The sequence below is a fragment of the Oncorhynchus mykiss genome, chromosome Y (genome assembly GCF_013265735.2).
Source record: "Oncorhynchus mykiss isolate Arlee chromosome Y, USDA_OmykA_1.1, whole genome shotgun sequence".
Classification (NCBI taxonomy): domain Eukaryota; kingdom Metazoa; phylum Chordata; class Actinopteri; order Salmoniformes; family Salmonidae; genus Oncorhynchus; species Oncorhynchus mykiss.
Genome location: NC_048593.1, coordinates 34,175,891 through 34,195,518, shown reverse-complemented (window position 1 = coordinate 34,195,518; position 19,628 = coordinate 34,175,891). Strand labels below are relative to the sequence as shown.

The following is a 19,628-nucleotide window of genomic DNA, read 5'->3' as shown; positions in this document are numbered from 1 at the left end:
AAGGTCATGGGATTGCCTCTGGTGCAAGGCTTCAACAAGAGCATGAGGTGTTTGGCTCTGAAGATATCATCTGACCCCATCCGTGTCCTCGACCACAGTGTAAGTAAGACCCACTTGTCATCAGACACGTTTTCGACTAGTAGATACAAGGATGCATTTGATTTATTGACGTGATTAGTCACAATTCCTTGTCTTGAACTCCTTGCAAGTTTCCAACTTTTAAGCTTTAAATGACTAGACAGTCTTCCATCTCTCACAATGAGTCATCGTTAAACAATAGTCCAAGAAACAATAGGAAAACAAGTGTATAAGTTGTGATAATTTATTTCTTCAGGTCAAAAGGACATGTCAATATTTTTTAAAGATTACCTCAAAATGATGGATGACACCGAAGCTCCATTTCAAGCATATCAGTAACAAAATGACATTGCAGCGCTCACACTATAGTACATGTACCATTATAAAAATACGTGTTTGACCACCACAAGCTTTGAAGTAGACTAAATATTTTAGATTTCTGTAGTGTTTTAAGTGTTTGTTTCTATGACAACCCATGCCTATATGCACATAAATTCACAAGAGTTTGGGGTGCTCACACACACGCTTGTGCCACACACACAAAAAAGTATCTCACAGAAAAATTATGAATCAATATAGAAAGTAAGGCTTTCTGAAAACAGGTCCAACTATTAGGATCATGGCAAGAGGAAGAAGAGAAACTCCTCATCCCTCCAGCATCAAATAACAGAGATTATGGCCTCTTCTAAGTGGCGTCAATCCATATCATCTTGTAACAACTCTCCTTGGTCCTGTAACAACTCTCCTTGGTCCTGTAACAACTCTCCTTGGTCCTGTAACAACTCTCCTTGTCTGGGTTGGCCTCTAGGTGGCGGTCTTGTCTGGGTTGGCCTCTAGGTGGCGGTCTTGTCTGGGTTGGCCTCTAGGTGGCGGTCTTGTTGTAACCAAACAGACCCACTGGCAGGTACTTCACATGGGTGGGCCACTGGGCAGCCAGCTGGAAGAACTTGACATCGGTCCACTCCACACCGTCAACAGACACTGAAAAATAACCAATAGTTCCACGACTCCCATCTACAAGCACCTAAAAACAACCAATAATGTTGAAGCTGACCCTAGATGGGTTCAGCGTACCTTTTAGGCTGGTCTGCTGCTGCTTGGTAGAACAGATGAGTCTGGTGATGCCCTCAACCACCTGGCTTTTACAGTCTACATCCCTCTCTTTGGGCTTCTTGCCCAGGAATATGGTGGAGACTGTGGATATGGAAGACATTAACACACAGAGGGGGGGCGGGGGGGGGGGGGGGGGGGGGGGGGGGGTCAAACCAAAACACTTAACAGCATGTATCAATTGCAAGGTTCTCATTGTAGTTAGTTATTACATTTTCTACACTACATAAGGTGCTGGTGTGTTTACGGACATATTCAATCAATCCTTATCCCAGTCTGCTGTTCCCACATGTTTCAAGAGGGCCACCATTGTTCCTGTTCTCAAGAAAGCTAAGGTAACTGAGCTAAACAACTACCGCCCCATAGCACTTTCTTCCGTCATCATGAAGTGCTTTGAGAGACTAGTCAAGGACCATATCACCTCCACCTGACAACCTAGACCCACTCCAATTTGCTTACCGCCCCAATAGGTCCACAGACGACGCAATCGCAACCACACTGCCCTAACCCATCTGGACAAGAGGAATACCTATGTGAGAATGCTGTTCAACGACTACAGCTCAGCATTTAACACCATAGTACTCTCCAAACTCGTCATCAAGCTCGAGACCCTGGGTCTCGACCCCACCCTGTGCAACTGGGTACTGGACTTCCTGGCGGGCCGCCCCCAGGTGGTGAGGGTAGGTAACAACATCTCCACCCTGCTGATCCTCAACACTGGGGCCCCACAAGGGTGCGTTCTGAGCCCTCTCCTGTACTCCCTGTTCACCCATGACTGTGTGGCCATGCACGCCTCCAACTCAATCATCATGTTTGCAGACGACACTACAGTGGTAGGCTCGATTACCAACAACGACAAGACTGCCTACAGGGAGGAGGTGAGGGCCCTCGGAGTGTGGTGTCAGGAAAATAACCTCACACTCAATGTCAACAAAACAAAGGAGATGTTCGTGGACTTCAGGAAACAGCAGAGGGAGCACCCCCCTATCCACATCAACGGGACAGTAGTGGAGAGGGTAGTAAGTTTTAAGTTCCTCGGCGTACACATCATGGACAAACTGAAATGGTCCACCCACAAAGACAGCGTGGTGAAGGTGGCGCAGCAGCGTCTCTTCAACCTCAGGAGGCTGAAGAAATTTGGCTTGTCACCAAAAGCACTCAAACTTTTACAGATGCACAATCGAGAGCATCCTGTCGGGCTGTATCACCACCTGGTACGGCAACTGCTCTGCCCACAACCGTAAGGCTATCCAGAGGGTAGTGAGGTCTGCACAATGCATCACCGGGGGCAAACTACCTGCCCTCCAGGACACCTACACCACCCGATGTCACAGGAAGGCAATAAAGATCAAAGACAACAACCACCAGAGCCACTGCCTGTTCGCCCCGCTATCATCCAGAAGGCGAGGTCAGTACAGGTGCAACAAAGCAGGGACCGAGAGACTGAAAAACAGCTTCTATCGCAAGGCCATCAGACTGTTAAACAGCCACCACTAACATTGAGTGGCTGCTGCCAACACACTGACTCAACTCCAGCCACTTTAATAATGGAAAAATGTATGTAAAAATGTATCACTAGCCACTTTAAACAATGCCACTTAATATAATGTTTACATACCCTACATTACTCATCTCATATGTACAGTGGGGAGAACAAGTATTTGATACACTGACGATTTTGCAGGTTTTCCCCAAAAAATCCAGAAAATCACATTGTATGATTTTTAAGTAATTAATTTGCATTTTATTGCATAACATAAGTATTTGATCACCTACCAACCAGTAAGAATTCTGTCTCTCACAGACCTGTTAGTTTTTCTTTAAGAAGTCCTCCTGTTCTCCACTCATTACCTGTATTAACTGCACCTGTTTGAACTCGTTACCTGTATAAAAGACACCTGTCCACACACTCAATCAAACAGACTCCAACCTCTCCACAATGGCCAAGACCAGAGAGCTGTGTAAGGACATCCGGGATAAAATTGTAGACCTGCACAAGGCTGGGATGGGCTACAGGACAATAGGCAAGCAGCTTGGTGAGAAGGCAACAACTGTTGGCGCAATTATTCGAAAATGGAAGAAGTTCAAGATGACGGTCAATCACCCTCGGTCTGGGTATCCATGCAAGATCTTCCTCATGATCATTGATGCCCCACGAGGTGAGGTGAGGGATCAGCCCAGAACTACACGGCAGGACCTGGTCAATGACCTGAAGAGCGCTGGGACCACAGTCTCAAAGAAAACCATTAGTAACACACTACGCCGTCATGGATTAAAATCCTCCAGCGCACGCAAGGTCCCCCTGCTCAAGCCAGTGCATGTCCAGGCCCGTCTGAAGTTTGCCAATGACCATCTGGATGATCCAGAGGAGGAATGGGAGAAGGTCATGTGGTCTGATGAGACAAAAATAGAGCTTTTTGGTCTAAACTCCACTCACCGTGTTTGGAGGAAGAAGAAGGATGAGTACAACCCCAAGAACACCATCCCAACCGTGAAACATGGAGGTGGAAACATCATTCTTTGGGGATGCTTTTCTGCAAAGGGGACAGGACGACTGCGCCGTATTGAGGGGAGGATGGATGGGGCCATGTATCGTGAGATCTTGGCCAACAACCTCCTTCCCTTAGAAAGAGCATTGAAGATGGGTCGTGGCTGGGTCTTCCAGCATGACAACGACCCGAAACACACAGCCAGGGCGAGTGGCTCCGTAAGAAGCATCTCAAGGTCCTGGAGTGGTCTAGCCAGTCTCCAGACCTGAACCAAATAGAAAATCTTTGGAGGGAGCTGAAAGTCCGTATTGCCCAGCGACAGCCCCGAAACCTGAAGGATCTGGAGGTTTGTATGGAGGAATGGGCCAAAATCCCTGCTGCAGTGTGTGCAAACCTGGTGAAGAACTACAGGAAATGTATGATCTCTAATTGCAAACAAAGGTTTCTGTATCAAATATTAAGTTCTGCTTTTCTGATGTATCAAATACTTATGTCATGCAATAAAATGCAAATGAATTACTTAAATCATACAATGTGATTTTCTGGATTTTGGGATTTTTAGATTCCGTCTCTCACAGTTGAAGTGTACCTATGATACAAATTACAGACCTCTACATGCTTTGTAAGTAGGAAAACCTGCAAAATCAGCAGTGTATCAAATGCTTGTTCTCCCCACTGTATATACTGTACTCGATACCATCTACTGCATCTTGCCTATGCCGTTCTGTATCAGTCATTCATATATTTTTATGTACATATTCTTCATCCCTTCACACTTGTGTGTGTATAAGGTATTTGTTGTGAAATTGTTAGATTACTCGTTGGTTATTACTGCATTGTCGGAACTAGATGCACAAGCATTTAGCTACACTCGCATTAACATCTGTATGTGACAAATAAAATTTGATTTGGACAAACTGCATGTGGTGGACAGTCCGCTATTTCCCTACCCCTAGTCCAGCCGTTCTCCTCACCTTTCTTGTTCTTCTCCTTGGTGACCATGGTCATGGCCATGGTGTTGGCCTGGGGATGGTTCTCAGTGGAGCCCCCTCCTGGCAGCCTGCTGACCTGTAGGGAGCAGAAGGCACTCTTCAGCGTGTTCTTGGAGCCCTTGTCACACCGCTCCCCATCCTTCTTCCGCTCTGAGCATGTTGCTACCCAATAATCCACCGTCAGCCCAATGGTGTCCACCCCATGTGACATATTAGGGCTCCTGGTTGAGAGAGAGCGAGAGGCAGAGAGTGTAAGAAACAACTCTTGTTCAACAATGTACTAAAGACGTGGGTTTAACAGCAGGGATGGTAAGGAACTGTTCATGTCTGACTGTTGTATGCTGTGGTTGTCTTACACCAGTCCGCTGCTCAGGGAGGGAGATGGGGGTGTGGCAGCCTCTCTGGGCATCCCTGTGGGAGATCCATGAGATTGTGGAGAGGTAGAGGGAACAGCCAAGCTAACACTAACAGCCTCCTCAGTGTCTCCACCTGTAGGCCCAAATCAACACGGTCCTTAAAACTGCCCAGGGACAGTCTGGGGAGAGAAAGTTAAACATTAACAGACATTATAAACTGGGTGGTTCGAGCCCTGAGTGCTGATTGGCTGACAGCCGTGGTATATCAGACTGTATACCACGGGTATTACAAAACATTTATTTTTACTGCTCTAATTACGTTGGTAACCAGTTTATAATAGCAATAAGGCAGCTCAGGGGTTTGTGGTATATGGCCAATATACCACGGCTAAGGACTGTATCCAGGGACGACGCGTTGTGTTGTGTGTAAGAACAGCCCTTAGCCGTGGTATATTGGCCTTCAGGCCTTATTACTTAAATAGGTAGTCCAGAAATATGAACCCACCTGAATACGCCAGAGTCGGTTCAATCAACCCTACTTTCACCACCTGTCTCACACACAGGGACCAGTTAGTTAGAATCAGCCTACCACTCCAGGGATGACTTGAGAATATTTTGGATATCCCTTATCTGTTGCTTTACATTGCTTAAATAAAAAATTCAGGCTACAGGCATTATTTGCAAAATAGACTGTCTCAACATCAGTATCGCCGAAAACCATCAGTACTGATTTACTTACCCCAACGAAGGGAACAAACTTCTGGTAAGAGTCTTCGTCATATCTGGCAGGGTGAAAATAATGGCCAATAAAATATGTTCTTCCTGGTTAACATTAAGGTCATATAAGTACATATAAGTCCACCCACCTCTTGTTCTCGCAGGTGAGCATGGCCTCAGCGATAGGTAACTGGTGTGTGACAGAGACGCTGCTGATGTACTGCCTGATCCTTGCTGCCACGTCCACTCCGTCTGCAGCTGGAGCCGACGGGAGGGGAACAGACAGTAAGGCTGAGAGCAAGCCTGACTGGATCTCAACTGTCCCCAAGCTAAAGAAGATGTGGGGCAGCTTGCACTTGTTTTCTAGTGTAATTGATATGTTGATCAAGTTCCCAAAGGCACATGCTTGAATACTACCAGCTCAGTAGGACAAGTGTTGTGCAGAGAGAGAGAGACAAAGAGAGAGATTTACTGGAGCGAGGGGGCTCCAGGCCGCTGAACAGATCTTTCCAGGCATTGTCCAGGAACACAGAACTGTAGCGAGGGTCCAGGGAGGCCAGGTGCTTGGCTACAGGGTGACAGCCTGGAGGCAGAGTAGAGGTAGCCACACAGTGAGTCACGGTTCATACACCCAATCCTCTCAGTACTGCAGCACTGAGCAGCCCACTGTACTGCAGCACTGAGCAGCCCACTGTACTGAGCTTCAGCTGCATGGGGCATAATGAGTGAAGCAACTCACTGTCAGGAGGAGTTATCAGAACATGAGAGTGGGTGTTTTTGTAAATCTTTGTTTATGCGTCACCTGAATAGGCTTATAATTAAGCATTTCATAAATATAACTCTAGATATTTACCATACGGTGTCTCACAGCAGTCACATTGTATATCTTCTAGACCCAAGCAATGTGTTATACATCTCTCTCTCTTACCCAGGGGGACAACCAGGAAGTGGATGAGGCTGAGCCAATCGGATGTTTTGTTGGCCAGCTGACTGACAAAGAAGTGTAGGATGGCCCCCAGGTAGCTCTGTCCCCCTGCCACCACCACCTTGACCGGCGGCGGCGTGGACGAGTTACAGTTACAGCTGCAGGAAGGGGTCAGGTTACTGGAGCACATGTATAGAAGAGGCTCATCATAGGTCACCATTACTACACAATTAATTCAACACACACAAAGTGTGTCGAAATTGAACCAGCGAGTATTGATTCTTTGGCTACTCACAACTTCTGGATGCGTGTGAGGAGAGTGGTGAGGACAGCCTGAATTTCCACCCCACAGCAGGTACACACTACTGGTTGCTTCTGGGCCAGTAGCACCTCGGACACATACTGCACACGTTTACCAGAGGACACAAACATACAGACACATATTAACACAAATATGCAAGTAAATATGTCCACAGGGAGTGGAGAAGTGAGGGACAATGCTGAAGATAGAAATGAAGGAGTGAATGGAGAATACCTGTCCCTGCCAATCACTGGTGTTGACCAGGACTAGGCTGTCTGGTAGGGCAGTGTCTGAGGAGAAGACCAGATTCAGCTGGTCATACACAGCCTTCCTGGGCACCTACCAACACACACACACACACACACACACACACACATTCACCAGTCAAATACTGGGTGCACACATGCTTCAATGAAATAGATCAACACAACAGAATCACTACCAGTCAGAATCACCCCCTGCAAACAGAGAATCCCCATTTAAAGACTTAAAGACTCCAGGGTGAGTATGGGTACGGACTAGTGGACTGGCTCTGGTTAGGGGTCACCTGTGGGGTGCGGCTGAGCTCTGGTGACCTCTCGCTGTCAGAGCTGTTGGTGCGTTCGCTCAGTGGTTTGGACAGCGCTCGCCTCTCCTTCATTGGCGTCCCACGTCTCTGCCTGGGTGTGTGCCCACCATTCAACCTGGAACACACACACAGTCAGTGCCCACACAGACACTATGACAAAGTGTGGAGTGCATGTGTGGCACTGACAGGTAGTGTGTGTGTGTGTGTGTGTGTGTCTCCACATGCTTCCCATCCAAAAGAGTTTGGAACAGTTTGGTGCATATATTAAGATGACATTTTGTTACGTTTTTGTTTGTTTTGGTCTCCAGCAATGTTTTTTTCAGAAACCAAAGTTGACGCCCCTCCGTCAGTCATTGGTCAACAGTAGGGATTCTTCAATAAAGTCTTTGTTGTCATTCAACTCGAGACGACTCGTTTTCATGCACATTTTTTCATTAAGAAATACTGTACCAAACATCTTAGTTAGATGTAAAATTGTGCGACTACGATCTCCTCTGCAAAAACTTCAAAATGAATGACAGATTACTTGATGGACAAACAGTACTATTGACACTTTTTTCAAAAATTTCAGGTGAACGTATTTTAAGGGAGTATGCGAGCACACTCGTTCAGTTTTAGGCGCCTGCGAACCAAAGCATGTGGAAGATTTTAGACTGACCTGGGGGAGGGCATGGTGGTGTGGCTCTCACTGTTGCTGCTCCTCAGTTCCCTCGTCGGGGTCCTGGGTAGCTTCTCTGGGACAGAGACAGTGATGCAGGCGGTTGTCTCCAGTAACCCCTTCGGATCAATCAGCTCCTAAACAAACCAACAGACTAGTGATGGGAAGTTCGGCTCTGTACTGACTCCGGCCTTTTCAACTCATTCAGTCAAAAGAACAGATCTTTCGACTCATTTCGTTCATTTGAGTCATTACTTCTTAGGGCTGAGATCCCGTTAACGGGATCGATATGACAACAGCCAGTGAATGTGCAGGGCGCCAAATTCAGACAACAGAAATCTCATAATTAAAATTCATACATACAAGTATCTTACAAGTATCTTATACCATTTTAAAGGTAATCTTGTTGGACATACTGGACACCTACGATGAAATACGAGCCGCTCGTTCACATGTTGTTCACCATAGGGGGCTTTGTTGGAGCTGTCATTTGTGATCAGATGATTTCAAGATGCATTTAAAACAAGGTCTAGACTCTTGGTGGAATGCAAATTGCAGCCCCCCAAAATATTTGTTCTCATGTTCTTGTTGAGCAGAGGCTGTGTATGTTTCGGTTTTACAAAGCTGTGTCCCTCATAACATTCAATAATCAAATATTTGAAGTAATTCTTGCACCATGCGATCAATGATCAGTTCTTAACATGGATTTTTCTTCTCTATGCTCATGATCTCTTTTTCTGTGCATCTATGACAGACAGCTGATGGTAGGAGCAGGTCTCTGGAGCTGCTGTCGGAGGAGCGTGTATTAACCCTGCTGTACAACTAGAAAATCAAACTAACTACTATAATGAAAGTCACTCCAAAAAAACTAATCATGACTAGAGTCCGGTAAAAAAAAAAAAGAGTTGTTTGCGAACTGCACATCACTACAACAGATAGCCAGACAGACAACCAATAGACAACCAATAGACAGACAGACAGACAGACAGACAGACAGCAACACATAACACTGAAATGCACAGGACACCAATGAGAGAGGGAGAGTAAGAGAGCAGAGAAAAAGAGTGTGTGTGGGGAGTTGGATGGTCTCACCTGAGTGTCTGTCTTAGAGTCATCCAGGTTGCGGGAGCGAGTGCAGTTCATCTTGCCTGATTGGGGCTGATCTCCTTGCTGCAAGTCAGACAGCAAGAAAACAGTGGTCAGACAGCAGGAAAACAGTGGTCATTGGGAGTGGACTTAGATGACCAGCTAACTGTACTTTGCTCCAACTCTAACTATACACTACTCTACTCTACTCGTACTCTACCTGTACTCTGCTCTACCTGTACTCTGCTCTACCTGTACTCTACTCCAACTGTGCTCTACTCCAACTGTGCTCTACTCCAACTGTGCTCTACCTGTGCTCTACTCTACCTGTGCTCCAACTGTACTCTACTCGTGCTCTGCTCCTACTCCAACTGTGCTCTACTCTACCTGTGCTCCAACTGTACTATACCCTACTCTGCTCCAACTGTACTCTACCTGTGCTCTACTCTACCTGTGCTCTACTCTACCTGTGCTCTACTCTACCTGTGCTCTACTCTACCTGTGCTCTACTCTACCTGTGCTCCAACTGTACTATACCCTACTCTGCTCCAACTGTACTCTACCCTGCTCCAACTGTGCTCATACTCTGCTCCAACTGTACTCATACTCTGCTCCAACTGTACTCTGCTCCAACTGTACTCTGCTCCAACTGTACTCTGCTCCAACTGTACTCTGCTCCAACTGTACTCTGCTCCAACTGTACTCTGCTCCAACTGTACTCTGCTCCAACTGTACTCACTGGGCTCAGGGTGTCTTTGGGCAGACTGCACCTGCTGTTCAGACTGCCAAACTCGGTCTGCGAGCTGGACTGGGATATGCCCTCAAAGAAGGGCCTGGACGATCAGAGAGAGTAGAGGTCACCAGAGTTCTGTTAGGTGGATGTTTGTGAGAACATACATGTGTTAGCTACAGATAAGTCCGGTGTGTCATGACCTGAGCTTGGGTTTGGGTGTGCTGAGGATGCTGTCCGTCTCCTCCATCTCTGGGCCGCTGTCACTGTGGTTGTACATCTCTAGACTGTCATAGAGCTCATCCAGGTCCTCCTCCACATCACGGATGTGCTCTTGGGACACGTCCTTCAGGCCAAAGTCCACCTCATCAGACACTTTAAACCTCTTCAACAAGGCCACAAACTTCTGCTTGATGTTGGGCTGCCGGGTTAAAGGAGCACATAGATATGAAACGGTGTGACTAGAAGAGTGGCAGGTAGTCACAACAGCAAAGACAGACAGATCAGTAGACTTAATGCTTACATGACCTCTGGTGATGGAGGCTGCAGAGGTGAGTTTGCGTCTGTGCTTCTTCTTCCTCATGTCATCTTCTTCGTCGAACAGATACTGAAACAGAGGGAGGATCAACTTAGTGGTCAAACTGGACAGGCACCCCATCAAACTGGACAGGCACCCCATCAAACTGGACAGGCACCCCATCAACCTGGACAGGCACCTCATCAAACTGGACAGACACCCCATCAAACTGGACAGACACCCCATCAAACTGGACAGACACCCCATCAAACTGGACAGACACCCCATGAAACTGGACAGACACCCCATCAAACTGGACAGACACCCCATCAAACTGGACAGACACCCCATCAAACTGGACAGACACCCAATCAAACTGGACAGACACCCCATCAAACTGGACAGACACTCCATCCAAACCCATCCCCCCTCCTCTCCCTCCTCCTCACCTGGATGTGAGCAGGGTCATCACTCCCGTCCTGCTCTGATGAATAGCTCTCTTCCTCTTCCTCCGAGTAGTTGTCAATGTCAGGGGAGCGGTCTGTGAGTTACAGGGAGCCAGAGAAGAGATACGTAATGTATAGGTGTAGGATAAGGAGATGAGGGGCGGGGAAGAAGGGGGAGGAGAAAATTATGAGGGGGAGGGGACGTGAATACATTATGATGAGAATAGTATGTAAACCTGGTGTTTCGTGGGTAAGGCAGTAGCTGATTGGAGGGTTAAACCTGGTGTTACGTGAGTAAGCCAGTGGCTGATTGGATGGTTAAGCCTGGTGTTACGTGAGTAAGCCAGTGGCTGATTGGATGGTTAAACCTGGTGTTACGTGAGTAAGGCAGTGGCTGATTGGATGGTTAAACCTGGTGTTACGCGGGTAAGGCAGTGGCTGATTGGATGGTTAAACCTGGTGTTACGTGAGTAAGGCAGTGGCTGATTGGATGGTTAAACCTGGTGTTACGTGGGTAAGGCCGTGGCTGATTGGATGATTCCACTCACTGACCATGGTGTGGTACTGGTACCACCTACATGTTGAACTGTTCAATACACTGACATTGTGGATACTTACAAACAATTCTATACAAGCACATTGCCCATTGTTAAAAACCTTTCTTGGGTCCATGTTGAAGGCCTTTGGGTCTCCCTTACCTTACCTGACAGTTTGGCCTTGGACACCTCGTAGTCGATGGGCTGGCTGGAGAGCGAGTAGACCCTCATCTCAGCCACAGTCACAGCCGTGTCCTTCACTGTGGTGTGGAGAGCCAACACACGGGCTCCCTCACTGGGATGCTGCATCACCTGGGGAGGAGGTGGGGGGAGAAGAGAGAGAGACAATGGGGGGGTAACAATTACAAAAGAGGGGGAGTGGGGGAAACGACAAGAGACGAAAGAGACAGTAGTGTAGATGCAGGATGGCGTTTTATACAAACAAAAGCCTCAATGATCGTAATTATTGCAGCTAACAGCTGGGGTGAGGTGAAGCCCTCTTACCTCTGCCATGTTGATAAGGCCCAGAGCCAGGGTCTTATAGCCCAGAATGGTGCGGTTCTTGTACCTCTTCCTCCTCTGCAACATGATCTGTAGTCTGTTGGCATCTCGTTTCAAAAAATGTGGATACTGGAGGGAGTAAAGATGGTGAGGTTGACAGAATCAGAGAGGCACTGGAAATATAGTCTTTGGAAATTTTAAAAAGCATCTGCCTCTCGTCCACACACCATTTGCATACGCATAACTGTCTGTGCAAAACCCCCAGGGTAACTCACTTGCAAGGAGAATGTCAGCTGAAGATCAGTCTCAGTAAGTCCAGCCGATGCCAACAGGATCTCATTGGAACGTAAAATGCGCTTTGATCCCTAAGAGGATATTCCACACGTTATACATCTCCTTATACATCTCCTTATACATCTCCTTATACATCTCCTTATACATCCTTATACATCTCCTTATACATCTCCTTATACATCTCCTTATACATCTCCTTATACATCCTTATACATCCTTATACATCTCCTTATACATCTCCATGGATCAACAAGTTCTGACCAGTCACTTGTGTAGAGTTATAAAAACTAAAGAAAGTACTTCTGCAAAACATCCTACTACTGTACATCTATGTATACTTTGTGGAAGGGGGAATGTGAAGAGGGTCACCTGGAGTTTGACTGCAATGACAACAGAGGTTAGGTCTCTGTCCAGCTCCTGAAGCATCAGCAGCTTCTTCAGGGTAACAGTGAAGAGCCTGGGTTTGGAGAAAAGGGGATATTCATATTTATCCGTTTAGTCTGAACCAACTACATGAGGGAAGAAAGTATCAGTCTAGTCTTTGACAATGACACGTGTTTTTTTACTCACTAAAGCATTAGAGAGAGAGAGAGAGAGAGAGAGAGAGAGAGACAGAGAGACTGGTGAGGGTTACCAGTGAACAGCTGATTGGGTTAGGAGATGTCTGGGTAATAATTTATATATTTACTAAAACCATGCCAAAGACATGGCACTGGAGGCTAAATATAAATAGATAAAGTGATTATAAGCCACCCAGGCTCCTTCTTAATTGCATTTGTACAAATAGATAACATATGACGAGGTGCATTCTCCTTTAAATAAGGACTTTACTGAGAATCAGAACTAGAGGGAGGAAACAAGAGTTACCCCAGCATCAAGTCAAGGCCAAAAGCCCAGCTTCAAGGTTCTATACATGAAAGAAAAACATTTCAACATACTATACAGAGTGTACGGACCATTTTAAGAGAAACAAATCATTTTCATCCAGCTCTTCTTCAAATCCACACACATCCTCTCTCCATTTTCCCTGCCAGAGAGCAACCCCGCAGGCAGCCTTGACCCTTCAGAGGGGTCCGTCTACAGTCCACACACCACCCCCACTCCTACCCCCTCTTCTCTATTGCTACAAGACAAAAAGCAGTATCAGAAAAAATGTGTAGCATTGGTAACATTTAAATCATTTGTTAGACGTCGTAATGGACGAGTAGGCTCTGCTTAGCAACAGTCTGTAGGCGTATACATGTAGGAAGTAGTAATTAGCCAATCGGTTATGTTGCTTCTACTCAGTATGTGCTGTATAATTATTTATTCTGACAGCATGTTGTCTTCCTGTGGGGTTTAGGAGCAGCTGTCTATGGCACCCTGCCTGCCCAACTGCTCAGGGATATGTTGATCTGGACCCTTTACATCCTGGTCAGTTAAGGTCTTGGACTCCTTCTTCATGATCCTCCAAACATTGTTTTTCATTATACAGTTGAATGTTCTCTTCCTTTAAAAAGGGTCGATCTGCCACTTCTATATACATTTCTAGTCTTTTAAATCAATGATATACAGTGCATTCAGACCCCTTGACTTTTTCCACACTTGGTTACATTACAGCCTTACTCTAAAATGGATTCAATCATTTTTTTCTCTCATCAATCTACACACAATACCCCATAATGACAAAGCAAAAACAGGTTTAGAAATGTTTGCTAGTTTATTAAAAATAAATCGCATTTAAATAAGTATTCAGACCCTTTACTCAGTACTTTGTTGAAGCACCTTTGGCAGCGATTACAGCCTCAAGTGTTCTTGGGTATGAAGCTTGGAACACCTGTATTTGGGGAGTTTCTCCCATTCTTCTCTGCAGATCCTCTCCAGCTCTGTGTGGTTGGATGGGGAGCGTCGCTGCACAGCTATTTTCAGGTCTCTCTAGAGCTGTCCGGGCTCGGGTTGGGCCACTCAAGGACATTCAGAGACTTGTCCCGAGACTTGTCCCGAAGCCACTCCTGTGTTGTCTTGGCTGTGTGCTTAGGGTCATAACTCCTGTTGGAAGGTGAACCTTCGCCCCAGTCTGAAGTCCTGAGCGCTCTGGAGCAGATTTTCATCAAGGATCTCTCTGTACTTTGCTCTGTTCATCTTTCCCTCTATCCTGACTAGTATTCCAGTCCCTCCCGCTGAAAAACATCCCCACAGCATGATGCTGCCAACACCATACTTCACAGTAGGGATGGTGCCAGTGTTCAATCTTGGTTTCATCCGACCAGAGAATCTTGTTTCTCATGGTCTGAGAGTCTTTAGGTGCCTTTTGGCGAACTCCAAGCGGGCTGTCATTTGTCTTTTACTGAGGAGTTTCTTCCATCTGGCCACTCTACCATAAAGGCCTGATTGGTGAAGTGCTGCAGAGATGGTTGTCCTTCTGGAAGGTTCTCCCATCTCCACAGAGGAACTCTGGAGCTCTGTCGGAGTGACCATCGGGTTCTTGGTCACCTCCCTGACCAAGGCCCTTCTCCCCCAATTGCTCAGTTTGGCTGGGCGGTCAGCTCTAGGAAGAGTCTAGGTGGTTCCGAACTTCTTCCATTTAAGAATGATTGAGGCCACTGTGTTCTTGGAGACCTTCAATGCTGCAGAACTTGTTTTGTACCTTTCCACAGATCTATGCCTTGACACAATCCTGTCTAGCATTTCCTTCGACCTCATGGCTTGGTTTTTGCTCTGACATGCACTGTCAACTGGAGGGACCTTATATAGACAGGTGTGTGCGTTTCCAAATCATATCCAATCAATTTAATTTACCACAGGTGGACTCCTATCAAGTTGTAGAAACATCTCAAGGATGATAAATGGAAACAGGATGCACCTGAGCTCAATTTCGAGTCTCATACCAAAGGGTCTAAATACTTTGGTAAGTAAAGGTATTTTTTTGTAATAAAATTAGCAAACATTTCTAAAAAACATTTTTGCTATGTCATTATGGGGTATTGTGTGTAGATTGATTTTAAAAAATTCCTGTAATGTAATGTAATGTAACAAAATGTGAAAAAAGTCAAGGGGGCTGAATACTTTCCAAATGCACTGCACAGTATTAACCCATTGAGTCTTGTGTTGAAGAATAACTCAAATGCCTCATGAGCTTATCTCAACTGTCATATTCTATCAGAACCCAAAATATAAGCCTGCTTATTCTATTGTTTGTAAACAATGTAATTGTGAACTAACAATGTATAGCCTCAAAGCAGAGTTAAACCTATCATTTTGTTCTCATGGATGATAAGTCCTTGCATCCATAGCGGTCTATGAACTTGAGCCCCATCCCTCTACTGTTTTCCAAAACAATGGTGGGGTGTTCACTTTATTATGGTTTGAATTTAGGATTTCCCCTTTAAAAGACACTCCCTAATATTCACTACCAGCAGCCTACCACAACCCGCTAATTGTATCAATGTGACTACTACACTTTGCAGTCGTTTTCATTTTATTTAGGCAGGCAAGTCACCTGAATATTCATATTTACAGTCAATTGCAGCACTGCAAGTTGCATTATTCCAAATCAAATACAGAAATAGGCCTCTGCTGTTATTTTAACTTGAATAATATTATTATTTGATGTTATTTTCATGAACGCATTAATTTGTTGAACTTGTATTCTACCTAGGTCTACATAACTTCTCTCGTGGTGGGGAAACAGGTGACTTCGTCCCACTGATTCAACGGTATACCTAGACTACGTCTGACCGCAGAAGCCGATGCTATGTAGCAACTTCTTTATAATAATGTCATCCGATTACGATTGAAAACCTTGACTGTCAGAATCAGATGTTATCAGGGCACTTCAAAACGCCAAGTTTTTAGACGGTCATACCTGGGCACACAGCTTGGAGATGAGCGATCAATTTCCCAGGTTGCATACAGGTTCATTTGAACCGGACGGTTCGGGGAGATAGTTACTGTCTTGGACGGCTGCATATGTGGAGATGGCGTGCCCCCAATCCGCGGGAGACCCCCTCTCTCCGACATATTGAAGGTGTTTTAGATGTGGAAGAAAAATACCTTTCATTCAGTTTCCCGAATTGTGCATACCGATATTTTCAGCACACTCGGATGCTTTAAATTGCGCTTTCATATACAGAATTCCATTACTTCTTGTTTGTTTTTCTGTTCTGCAGTCCACATTTGATGCGATTATGTCAAAAGTTCGATGTTTTTCATAGCAGGAAGCGGAAATTTCTTCTCCGGGGAGCACAACTGAATAGCTACGCCTCTCGTTAAAGATGCACTCCAGTCCTGGCAACAGTTCTTCTCAATAATATTAATGTGAGAGTTAGGGCGTCAGAGCAGGTGCATATGGTTTGCGTGCGTGCGTTCTCTCTCTCACACACGCCCGCATAGAGAGCTATTATTGTAACGCCAGCGTCTCAGAGCTGCCACACACACTAAGGAAAGGAGAGGAGGCATGATACCAGCAGAGTCATCCCAATTGGAACATCAGTGTATCCTACTCGTTGATAATTATAGCCTACATCTTACAATGCTCATTATGACCCCGTAGACATCTTATAAGATATTCGATGTTTCATGTAATTTTAATAAAACAAGGTTTCACCCAATAGAAACCTACAAATCTTTTTATGATATCTATTGCTTATAAGGTTGAGATAGCCAACATGTGATTGTGGAACTTTAAAGCAGTGGCTGTGTTAGATTAAGAAAATGAATGATCCGGAAAAGCAAAACTTACTTTATCGGATCAGAATCACCTTTATTTGGCAAACACATTTGCATATATGAATTTGACTTGTTGAAATGGTGCTGTCACAATAAACAGAATATACAGACAGACGATAAACAGGATATACTGACGATAAACAGGATATACAGACGATAAACAGGATATACAGACGATAAACAGGATATACATACAGACACAAAACAGGATATACAGACAGATGATAAACAGGATATGCAGACGATAAACAGGATATACAGACAGATGATAAATAGGATATACAGACAGATGACAAACAGGATATACTGATGATAAACAGGATATACAGATTATAAAAAGGATATACAGACAGACGATAAACAGGATATACAGATGATAAAAAGGATATACAGACAGGCGATAAACAGGATACACAGACAGACGATAAACAGGATATACAGACGATAAACGGCATATACAGACAGACGATAAACAGGATATACAGACGATAAACAGGACATACAGACGATAAACAGGATACACAGACAGATGATAAACAGGATATACAGATGATAAACAGGATATACAGACGATAAACGGCATACACAGACAGATGATAAACAGGATATACAGACGATAAACAGGATATACAGACAGACGATAAACAGGATATACCAACGATAAACAGAATATACAGACGATAAACAGGATATCCAGACGATAAACAGGACATACATACTGTGGGATCACGCTCTCCTCAGCCAATGTGAGTAAGACCTTTAACAGGTCAACATTCACAAGGCCGCAGGGCCAGACAGATTACCAGGACGTGTACTGTGAGCATGCACTGACCAACTGGCAAGTGTCTTCACTGACATTTTCAACCTCTCCCTGTCCAAGTTTGTAATACCAACATGTTTTAAGCAGACCACCACAGTCCTTGTGCCCAAGAATACTAAGGCAACCTGCCTAAATGACTACAGACCTGTAGCACCCACGTCTGTAGCCATGAAGTGCTTTAAAAGGCTGGTCATGGTCACATCAACACCATTATCCCAGAATCCCTAGACCCACTCCAATTTTCATACCGCCCCAACAGATCCACAGATGATGCAATCGCTATTGCACTCCACACTGCCCTTTCCCACCTGGACAAAAGGAACACCTATGTGAGAATGCTATTCATTGACTACAGCTCAGCATTCATCACCATTGTGCCCTCAAAGCTCACCAATAAGCTAAAACCCCTGGGACTAAACACCTCACTCTGCAACTGGATCCTGGACTTCCGGATGGGCCGCCCCCAGGTGGTAAGGGTAGGTAACCACACATCCGCCACGTGGATCCTCAACACAGGGGCTCCTCAGGGGTGAGTGCTCAGTCCCCTACTGTACTCCGTGTTCACTCATGACTGCACGGCCAGGCATGACTCCAACACCATCATTAAGTTTGCTGATGACACAATAGTGGTAGGCCTGATCACAAACAAATACGAGACAGCCTATAGGGAGGAGGTCAGAGACCTGGCCGTGTGGTGCCAGGACAAGAACAAAGCCTCAGCGTAATCAAGACAAAGAAGATGATTGTGGACTACAGGAAAAGGAGGACCGAGCACGCCCCCATTCTCATCGACAGGACTGTAGTGGAGCAGGTTGAGAGCTTCAAGATCCTTGGTGTCCACATCACCAACAAACGAACATGGTCCAAGTACACCAAGACAGAAAGCAAGAGAGAGCACGAGCGCACGACAAACCTATTCCCCCTCAGGAGATTGAAAAGATTTGGCATGGGTGCTCAGATCCTCAAAAGGTTCTACAGCTGCACCATTGAGAGCATTATGACTAGTTGCATCACTGCCTGGTATGGCAACTGCTCGGCCTCCGACCCGCAAGGAACTACAGAGGGTAGTGCGTACGGCCCAGTACATCACTGGGGCCAAGCTTCCTGCCATCCAGGACCTCTATACCAGGCAGTGTCAGAGGAAGGCCCTAAAAATGATCAAAGACTCCAGCCACCCTAGTCTTAGACTGTTCTCTCTGCTACCGTACGGCAAGCGGTACCGGAACGCCAAGTCTAGGTCCAAGAGGCTTCTAAACAGCTTCTTCCCCCATCTAATCAAATGGCTACACAGACTGTTTGCATTACCCCCCCGCCCTCTTTTACTTGTATGCCGCTGCTACTCTCTGTTATTATCAATGCATAGTCACTTTAATAACTCTACCTACATGTACAAACTACCTCAATTACTGGTGCCCCCGCACATTGACTCTGTATCGGTACCCCCATGTATATAGTCTCACTATTTTTATTTTACTGCTGCTCTTTAATTACTTGTTCCTTTTATTTCTTATTCTTATTTGTATTTTTTAAACTACATTGTTGGTTAGGGGCTTGTAAGTAAGCATTTCACTGTTTTATTCGGTGCATGTGATTAATACAATTTGAGTTGATAAACAGAATATACAGACGATAAACAGGATATACAGACAGATGATAAATAGGATATGCAGACGATAAATAGGATATACAGACAATAAACAGAATATAAAGACAGACGATAAATAGGATATACAGACAATAAATAGGATATACAGACAACATAATATAAAGACAGACGATAAACAGGATATACAGAGA

At 45.3% G+C, this 19,628-nt stretch overlaps 1 protein-coding gene across 1 annotated transcript; it reads right to left on the bottom strand.

Moving 5' to 3' along the window:
- Positions 1-301: 301 nt before the first annotated feature.
- On the bottom strand, positions 302-16,688 carry pacs1a (phosphofurin acidic cluster sorting protein 1a). The gene is made up of 23 exons (XM_036968093.1): positions 16,149-16,688; positions 12,674-12,761; positions 12,286-12,375; positions 12,014-12,139; positions 11,677-11,821; positions 10,977-11,068; positions 10,534-10,617; positions 10,214-10,431; positions 10,020-10,113; positions 9,287-9,364; positions 8,195-8,331; positions 7,516-7,651; positions 7,203-7,307; positions 6,963-7,069; positions 6,671-6,825; positions 6,215-6,325; positions 5,892-6,000; positions 5,765-5,807; positions 5,531-5,573; positions 5,026-5,158; positions 4,652-4,890; positions 1,153-1,272; positions 302-1,059 (listed from the first exon to the last, which is right to left on the bottom strand). The coding sequence occupies exons 1-23, from the start codon at positions 16,301-16,303 to the stop codon at positions 941-943; spliced, it is 2,727 nt and encodes a 908-aa protein (XP_036823988.1). The 5' UTR covers positions 16,304-16,688; the 3' UTR covers positions 302-940.
- Between the last annotated feature and the right edge of the window lie 2,940 nt (positions 16,689-19,628).

Bases quoted from the DNA above. Each gene is read 5' to 3' on its own strand.
- pacs1a (XM_036968093.1), bottom strand. From the start codon at position 16,303: ATGTCGGAGAGAGGGGGTCTCCCGCGGATTGGGGGCACGCCATCTCCA. The intron at 12,140-12,285 runs GTGAGTTACCCT...TACTCCCTCCAG, and splicing joins AGCTGACATTCTCCTTGCAA to TATCCACATTTTTTGAAACG. The intron at 4,891-5,025 runs GTAAGACAACCA...TCTCTCAACCAG, and splicing joins TCCCTGAGCAGCGGACTGGT to GAGCCCTAATATGTCACATG.